Source organism: Eucalyptus grandis, chromosome 5, assembly GCF_016545825.1.
Source record: "Eucalyptus grandis isolate ANBG69807.140 chromosome 5, ASM1654582v1, whole genome shotgun sequence".
Classification (NCBI taxonomy): Eukaryota; Viridiplantae; Streptophyta; class Magnoliopsida; order Myrtales; family Myrtaceae; genus Eucalyptus; species Eucalyptus grandis.
Window position 1 is genome coordinate 40077278 of NC_052616.1, and position 9966 is coordinate 40087243.

Genomic DNA, 9966 nt, shown 5'->3' on the forward strand with positions numbered 1-9966 from the left:
CTTAAGCCCATCACCAACTAAATCCATCATCAAGCAATACCCTATTTTATTTTGGGCATCGAATTGAATCTAACACATCCAATACAAACAACCACACATAATAATATAACACTGTCGAAACAAAGCTTCACATCCAAGTGGTACTTTTGTCAGAATAAAATTCCTTTTGCTTTTTCCCACTAATGATTGACATGCAAATAGAATTGGGGGAGGAGAACAGAGTTTGTACCAGCAGTTTTTTATTTCAACAAAAGGAAGCAAAGTTGGCCAATATCGCGGACAGTTGTAGAATGAAATGACTTGCTAAAAAGCATCCGAACCAGTCTATTTTGCAATGATATGCAACTTACTGCAAAGACTTAAAGTGCGACATCTTAACCGGAGGTGGTGCCGCCGGAGAGGAGTCATGATTAGAATGACCTTTTACTATTGTTGAAGCTTAGCCATCTAAAAGCGGAACCTGCAATTTCTGGAAGTCGACGAAAAAGCATATCATCGGGAGTGTCCCTTAATTCCTGACAAACTTGGCTGATGGTCTTGCCATTCTCAAGATACATGAAAGCATGCGGTTTCTTGGTCTTCCCTCCAGCACGTTGCTCAAACTTGGAAGGACCAATGTACTGCAAGGTTCAACATAGGAAGACAAGTTACTGTACAATTTCCCAACTCTTACTATCCCCTTCAACCCAAGACTAGAAAATTAGAGAAATAAATCGAAGTACAATTGGTTGCGTACTTTTATGTTGTTGCATTCATTGCAGCTACACAGAATCTTGGACCCTTTTATAACGCCGCGAAGAAATATCTGTGGAACTATATGGGTCAAATGTAGAACAAAGAAATAGAAAAGTTAAGAGTGAAGCTGGCAAGTGACGATACGAGAAAGAACTTACCTTACGTCTCTTTAAAACGTACATCACCGGAGCCCCATCAATTACTCCAGACAATAATAGACTCTTGTTGGACAAGGGAGATTTGTTAGGGCCAGGCTCACTAGTCATGGCCAACTCCCTTGGTCTGCAAGATTTTTGTTTTTTCACATTACCTCCAAGATTTGAAGCACTCTCTAGAGTAGGATGAACATTTGGCTCAACTGTGCCCGCTTGAATAGCATTGGTATCAAATGACACATTAGCCTTGTATGGCAAGGGCCCCGATACCTGTCTGCCTTGAACTTCCCCTAGAATTGATGGATAATTGGAGGCTTCGCCCAATGGAGAAACACTCCTCAGCAAAGCATCCGTCCTGTTGATAGCTGCTTCAATTGCTTGTTTCTTGTTGCTTGATATTCCTAGACGAGTTACATTCGTTAACCAGGGATAGGCACGCTTCGGATCATATTTTCTGGTAGTATAATAGCTCTGTCCAAAATATTTGGAGCATCCGTTGTCCTTTGCCATTGGAAAGCGTGCACGCTTGAAGGTCTAGAAAATAAATGAATAATTTATTTAGTGGTGATGGAAGACTAAGTCACACATTTGGAATTGATGTATCTTAAAAGTAAAAGAAGTGGATAGTGCAAGGCACAAATGTATACATTTTCTACCAGAATGAAAAACACTAAGTCATGCACACAATGTAAATTGTCACACTAATATAAAGCCGTCTTGATAGGGTAAGGGCAACTATAGCATTATGATGGAACAAAATAATGTTTATGGTAGTATAATCAAAGTAGACTGCCTTCGTAAACTAAGATTTGTACAGTTCATGATGATTAATATTCATGTAGACCACGACAGCACAAAATCCACTAGCTACAACCTAATGACATGCCAATTTACAAGCTTTCCAAAAACATGCATTGTGGTGATCAAGGACATAACTAAAAGATATTGTTTAAGTGAGATCTTTGCTTTCCTAAGATAGTTTTTTTTTTTCCGGGTCAACGGTCAAAGTCAACGATCACTTTCCACCCGTCTAGTCAGGCAATGAGATCATCCCACCAAGTTGAACTTCTGGTACATGCCCGATAAATCGAGGTCATTAATTACAATCTACCGATAGATGCTAGAGACGATGCGCCTGTGTCACGCTACATGACAACGTCATGGTGTGCTTAAGTGTCACAGAACAACTAAAATATTCCATTTCAGCAAATGTATATCACATAATTGGACTAACTAAATATCGTTAAGCCACTACATCAAACTCCTGATTGAGTAAACATAGCCAAAATAAAATAGTTGAGTGGAAAGCGAAAAACCTAGATAAAAAGCATGAAACTTGATCCACAAGGAAAACTATTAGCACGAAAAATTCATAGAAGCAAGCTAACAGAATTCAACAGTAAATTTGGAAGACAAAAGCTTTAGTGGGAGTTGAAAGACCACTGACATATTTCTTACCCCGAAGACTTGTGTGCAAAAGTGATGTCACCGTTTTATCACCTCGAACTCGAAGAACACTGTGCCAACCACCAAAGATCAAAATTTTATTGTCCATTATGGAACTTCAAACGGAACTCAGTAATTTATTCCATGAAAAAGGACAACAGTTAGACTACACAAAAAACCGTGCACCCATGGACATAGGTTAAAACCTCCAATCAAACGAACATACAATGAGTGATCTACAGAGAGAGACATATCTTAATGACATATAAAGACCAAGCTCAAGATGATCGTGACAAATTTCGAATCTTTCACAGGATCTATCTGTTAGAGAGATAAAACAGATATCAAAAGAGCAATTAAACACAGGGAGCTAATAATAGTGGAAGAATCGACTTAGCGAAGTAACCGAGGCGAGAAGGCTGGAACAGGAGGAAGCTAGAGCGAGAGGAGAGTCGTTAGCTGAAGAATCTGGAGCAGAGGAAGATTGATGAGCTGGCGATCCATGGCATGAATTGATGAGCTGGTGATCCATGGCATCAATGAGCTGGCAATCCATGGCATCAAAATCTGGAAGAACGAGAAGTTGATCAAGCGAGATTAAAGGAACTGCACGCATTAAAGCTAGAAGGACTCTCGCATATTTCTATATTGGTTATTCTTTGTAACAAGTTTGTAAATGTAAGTACTTGAACTACCTGCACTAGTATAAAAGGATAAGAGAATGAGAGTAGAGTTAGCAAACTTACCTTCATCCTTTAAAACTCAGTTTTCTCTTGGAATCATCTCAGCAATTCTCTTCACCTCTGCATTTTCTCAAGAATGGTGAAGTTTTGTAAAGCGTGATCTCGAACTTCGGAAGAATGAATACATTTCAGCTGAGGTATTACTCATTGATTGTTCAAGAGTTGAAATCTCTTTCATATTCAGATCGTATTCTATGTTCAATTTCTTCTCATGGTATCGAGCTTGAATGCACCGGGAGTAATAGATCTCGATATGTTCTTGCTGCAAGATAGTATAGAGATTCTGGTGATTTCTTAAGTAATTGATCTTCAAAGTTTGCTGGGTTATTTCTTCAAATCTTCAAGGTTTCGATCATATAAGAATGGCAACTAGAGTGCAGAAGTATCCTTTCCCTATCCATGTGAATATAGCTAATTTCGTTACTATCAAATTGAATGAAGAGAACTTTCTGCTATGGCAAGCTCAATTCAATCGATTTCTGAAAAGCCAAGATCTGATTGGCTTTATTAATGGTGAAACATTACCTCCAACACAAATGATACGAAAGAACAGGAGAAATAATGAATCCCGATCATCCGGATTGGATAAAACCGACCAGCTCATATCATCCTGGATTAGTGGTGCTTTGTATCGAGAATATTCTAAGCACGATAATTGGTTTAGAAACCTCACTTGAAGTATGGCAGGCTCTTGTAAATAAGTTTACACAAAATCTATTGCAAAGGAGTTTGAGTTGAGAGGAAAACTTCAGGCACATAAGAAGAGAAATAGATTACTAAGCGAATACCTTCGTGAGTTCAAAACTATCGTGATCGCTAAATGCAATTGGAAAGCCATTGATGATATAACAAGAATGTTTGGCATACTCGAAGGGCTAGATTCTGAATATGAAACTTTCAGGACAACCATGTATTGTCTAAAGCCTCAGCCAGAATATGATGAGGTAATTTCACAACTTGAAAGGTTTGAAACCCGATTACAGACATATTCTGTGAATGAGTATAATACCAACTTGGCCTATTACGGGCAAAGAAGAATTGGAACAAGTCAGCAGAGAGTTAATCCTAGAAATCAAAGAGAAAATTTTCGAGGAGAAGCTAACTATGGTAGAGGACAGTCATTCACTCGAAGGGAGTATGGAAACAATGTTACGAAGCGGGAAGGAATCAGCAGATAAAGTGAATACCCTGAATTCAACTCGGCAAGGTCAAGTTAACAAGGATAATTGGTCTAATTTTGGACAAGGATTTAGACCATATTCCAATCTGCACAAAGATATCAAGGTGTTAGGTCTTATTCACCACAAAGTTCAAATAGTGGAAGACAAACACAGTACAAAACCTATGAGTAATGGATTACTTGCAATGTCGTTTGTAAGAAATCGGCCATACAAGCACTCGGATGTTGGTACGGGTTTGATAACTCATACCGTGCAGAGGAAATACCAACTGCATTGGCAGCAGTTCATATTGAAGAACCATATGGCTCGGAATGGTACCCCGGATACGGGGCTACGGCTCACATTACCTCGGAACCCGGTAAGATTCAAAACTTCGGTACATATAATGGTACCGACACCGTCATGATAGGAGATGGATCTCATTTGTCAATCTCCTGCATTGGTAATGGAATATTGAACATAGAAAATAGCAAATTACCTCTGAATGATGTTTTAATAGTCCCTGAAATCAAAAAGAATCTTCTATCAGTGTCAAAACTCACTGATGATTATCCCTGTGCTTTTATTTTTGATAAAAATGGGGTATATGTGAAGGACAATCACAAACATACAAGCAGTGAAGCTAGGAAGGAAAGTCAAGGGACTATACCGTGTGGAACCTAAAGTTGCGAGGGTCTTCTTCACACAAACTCAACCAGAGGTTGGAGAGGACATCTGGCATCAAAGACTTGCTCACACTAGTCTTAAAACAGTGGAGACTCTACAGAAACAACAACTCATTCATTTTAGTTCTAAAGCTCAGAATATATGTAGTAGCTGTCAAACTGCCAAAAGCTCAGCTTTATCTTTCCATTCCTCAGAACATATCTCGAATATTCCATTAGAAAGAATACACTTGTGATGTATGGGGACCTTCACCAATTCAATCTGTTCAGAAATTCTCCTATTATGTCATTTTTGTGGATGATTTTTCTCGGTATAGTTGGTTATACCCAATGAGACAAAAGTCAGAAGTCTATGAGATATTCATTATGTTTCAAAGACTTATAGAAAATCAGTTTAACCACAAGATCAAAATCTTTCGAGTGATGGAGGAGGTGAGTTTACTAGCAGTAAATTTCAAACTCATCTACAAAAATGTGGAATCAAGCAGTATATTTCTTGCCCTCACACACCAGAGCAAAATGGTGTCTCAGAAAGAAAGCATCGACATGTCATTGATTTGAGTCTAGCAATGATGTATCATGCTACAATACCACTGAAATATTGGGTAGATGCATTCAAAACAGCAGTTCACATTATCAATCTTCTGCCCTCAACAAAACTACATATGCATTCACCCCATTATAAGCTCTACAACAAGACACCCGTACTATTCGTATCTTCGAGTCTTTGGGTCAGCATGTTATCCATGTCTCAGGCACTACACAAAGCATAAGTTTGATCCAAGATCACTTACATGTATCTTTCTTGGATATAGTGAGAAGCATAAGGGATACAGATGTCTCTTACCTACAAATGGAAGAGTTTACATCAGCAGACATGTCATATTTGATGAGAAGGTTTTTCCCTTCTCTCATACTATACATACTGAATATCAACAGGATCAGATTTATACAAACAAAGGGATAAAAGGAGTACTATCTTCTATTTCCAGTTCTACTAAGCAGAATCAATCACAAGACAATATATCAAGGGAGCATTTGCAGCATACCAGATCAACTCAAACAACTTCGCAATACAGGACAATGAGTTCAGTACAGGTAATCCTGCGAGCCAATCACATTTCCAGATAGTATCTGATGCTGAAATGCAGAATGATCTCCATAATGCCTCTGGAGTTACCGAATTGCATTTGCCATCTCCAATCATAGAGGAACAAATACCTACAAGTCAAGAGACTACCTCAACATCAAATGCTAATACGAGCATATACAAATCAGTTCTGAACCGAACAGTGCAAGGTACTTCTTCAACTCATCCTATGCAAACAAGACTTCGATCTGGAATTATTAAAGCAAATCCCAAATATGCATGTCTAGTTGAATATCGAGGTTCCTATAGAACCAAAATCGTAAAGTCAGCATTAGCAGACCAAGGATGGTATCAAGCAATGAAAGAAGAAATGGATGCCTTATATCGAGAATCAAACCAGGATTTAGTTCCTCGAAATGATCATATGCATGTTATCGGATGCAGATGGGTGTTCAAGGCAAAACTTGCACCTGATGGAAGCCTGGATAGACTCAAAGCAAGGCTTGTAGCCAAAGGCTTCCATCAAGAAGAAGGTCTTGATTTCACAGAAACCTTCAGCCCTGTAGTAAAACAGGCAACAATCCGAATAATTCTATCAGTAGCTATGATGAAACAATGGAAAATTCATCAATTAGATGTCAAAAATGCCTTCTTACATGGAACCTTAAGTGAAACAGTATATATGGAGCAGCCTCCAGGATTTAAAGAATCACAAAAGCCTCACCATGTCTGTCTTCTTCGAAGATCTCTTTATGGACTTCGACAAGCTCCTCGAGCTTGGTTTGATAGGTTTAGCAGTTTCCTACTCGAATATGGATTTTTCTGCAGCTCTACTTGATCCTTCTCTATTCATTCGCATACTAAAACAGCAACCATTCTCTTATTATTGTATGTAGATGATATAATTCTCACTGGAAGCTCTCCTCATATGATTTCTGCTCTTATTAATTCTCTGAGTATTCATTTTCATATGAAGGATTTAGGATCCCTGCACTATTTCCTCGGCATTGAAGCTACACGAACTTGATTATCTGTTCTTATGTCAAACCAAGTATGCTCTAGACCTTCTTACTCGAGCTCATATGCTTAACTCAAAACCAGTTTCAACTCCTCTTGCATTAAAACCACCTATTCTAATCAATGATACTATACCTTTGACCAATCCTACTGAATATCGAAGTCTAGTTGGAGGTCTGCAATATCTTACATTAACCGGACCCGGACATTGCTTATGCTACTAATATTCTCTGTCAAAGAATGCAGCAACCTACAATTGCTGACTTCAACCGGTTAAAAAGAGTCTTGCGATATATCAAGGGAACTATCAAGCTTGGCTTATTCCTTCATTCTCACAGTACCATGAATCTCTATGGTTTCTCAGATGCTGATTGGGCAGGGTGTACAGAAACCAGAAGATCAACAACTGGTTTTTGTATATATCTTGGATCTAACCTTATATCCTGGGCAGCAAAGAAACAACCTACAGTGAGCGAGATCTTCTACTGGCGAATACCGTGCTCTTGCATCAGCCACCGCTGATCTTACTTGGGTTAGTTTTTGTATTGCGTGATATAGGTTGTTCTCTTAATCCTCCTATTCATTTGTACTGTGATAATAAATCAGCCATCTCTCTCACTTTAAATCCTGTTTTACACGCTCGAACCAAACATATTGAAGTAGATTTCCACTTCGTTCGGGAAAAGTATCTTCGGGATCTTTACAAGTCAGATACATTCCAAGTGCTTATCAATTAGCTGATATTTTCACCAAATCACTGACACGAAGTGTACATTCTTATATGAGAACCAAATTGGGAATTTGTACTCTACCTATTCCCAATTTGAGGGGGGATGTTAGAGAGATAAAACAGATATCAAAAGAGCAATTAAACACAGGAGCTAATAATAGTGGAAGAATCAGACTTAGCGAAGTAACTGAGGCAGAGAAGGCTGGAACAGAGGAAGCTAGAGCGAGAGGAGAGTCGTTAGCTGAAGAATCGGAGCGAGAGGAAGATTGATGAGCTGGCGATCCATGGCATGAATTGATGAGCTGGTGATCCATGGCATCAATGAGCTGGCAATCCATGGCATCAAAATCTGGAAGAACAGAAGTTGATCAAGCGAGGATTAAAGGAACTGCACATTAAAGCTAGAAGGACTCTCGCATATTTCTATATTGGTTATTCTGTTGTAACAAGTTTGTAACAGAAGTACTTGAACTACCTGCACTAGTATAAAAGGATAAGAGAATGAGAGTAGAGTTAGCAAACTTACCTTCATCCTTTAAAACTCAGTTTTCTCTTGGAATCATCTGTAGCAATTCTCTTCACCTCTGCATTTTCTCAAGAATGGTGAAGTTTTGTAAAGTGTGATCTCGAACTTCAGAAGAATGAATACATTTCAGCTGAGGTATTACTCATTGATTGTTCAAGAGTTGAAATCTCTTTCATATTCAGATCGTATTCTATGTTCAATTTCTTCTCACTATCATGTACATTTCAGCCACACTTCAACAATTTCACACGTTTTCAAAGGAAGTTATAAAAAAAAAAAAAATCCGATAAAAGTGATACAGTCCATAGAGCGAATATCTACCTTGGTCAGAAATTGACCTGAGTTATCACCAGCAGCACTTCCGTTCCTCGTCGGAGAAATTGGGACGATCGTATTTCTCTTGGATGAGGAAAAGGTTGTGAAAGAAAGGTTAAAGATCTGACCTTTGGGACTCTTAAATTACTAATGGCCAGGGATTAAGAATTTATTGCCTTGCCATCTATTCTATTTCCATTTGTGACGTTCTTAGCTCAGTAATACGAGCCTAATTTCGTGTGAGCACTCTCACCAATCAGGGAACCAAATTACATACCAAATGTGCATTATGTGAGGTGTGCCTCGCAGTATGTTGAGATGGTTTTATTGCATTATTGGTATCGTAAATTTCAGAAAAGAATTATCATCATGAATTGTACATAAAGCATTTTCACGGCACAAGTGAAGAATAATTATATGAATGACACAGTCCTCGTATAAAAAAAAAAAGCTTATGATATGATGGGTGAACATGTTATTTATTTATTTATTTGTTTATTTATTTATTTATTTATTTATTGGGTTCTCTTGTGCATTTCTTTCTTGTGCATTTCTTTCTTTTAAAATAGAAGTCGTTAAAGACACAGGCATCGTATATAAAAAATAAAAAATAAAAAAAAGGAGCTTATGATATTTTTTTATTTGAATAATTATAAGTGGAAGTCGATATCCTTCGGATTCTTTTCCTTATATATATATACACTCATCCTAGAGTGTCAGTACCTAATGTCTTTTAAAGCAATTATTATTTGTACAATTTTGTTGAGCTATATATGGGATCAGCAAGCTACTTCCTGCATAGCTGATCCATCGATAAATTTCACACCGATTTCTTGCTAAATTACACTTGTGCCATGGACTTAATATGGCTATTCTAGTGGTCGGAGAAGCACAAACGAACATGTTCATAATTGTTACTGTAATTCCCATTATTGGCAGATTATTTTCGAAAATAATTATTGTAGGGCAATTATTGCCTCCTTCGATAAGCCCAAAATTGATCGCCCTCCAAATATGGCAAAAAGACAAAATGATGGGGTACACAGAGTATGCTCACGTTCCTTTCATGCTTATATATATAGAACAAAATCCAACCATATAATTAATTTCATGTATACGTGGGAGTTAGGTCTAATTTCCACCACATACATTCATGACTAGACTTATAATGAGAAGAGTTAAAAAAAAAAAAAAAAAAAAAGGTAATATAATGACCGGAGGAAGCTGCACAAAAAGCATGAAATCATTGAATTCCTCGTACATTTTTGTGAGTATTTTTTTAATCAAATTGAATAGGGAGTTGTATGATTTCTTTCCATCGAAGACGAGTCGGAGCTTCTCTGGAGAACTTTAGGAAAGCTTG

General features: G+C 37.8%; 1 protein-coding gene across 1 annotated transcript; it reads right to left on the bottom strand.

Annotated features, from left to right (window-relative positions):
* Positions 1–219: 219 nt before the first annotated feature.
* LOC120293136 lies at positions 220–9070 on the bottom strand. Its single transcript, XM_039311942.1, has 5 exons — positions 8610–9070; positions 2349–2407; positions 894–1424; positions 737–805; positions 220–620 (listed from the first exon to the last, which is right to left on the bottom strand). The coding sequence occupies exons 3-5, from the start codon at positions 1398–1400 to the stop codon at positions 411–413; spliced, it is 786 nt and encodes a 261-aa protein (XP_039167876.1). The 5' UTR covers positions 1401–1424; positions 2349–2407; positions 8610–9070; the 3' UTR covers positions 220–410.
* Positions 9071–9966: the final 896 nt, after the last annotated feature.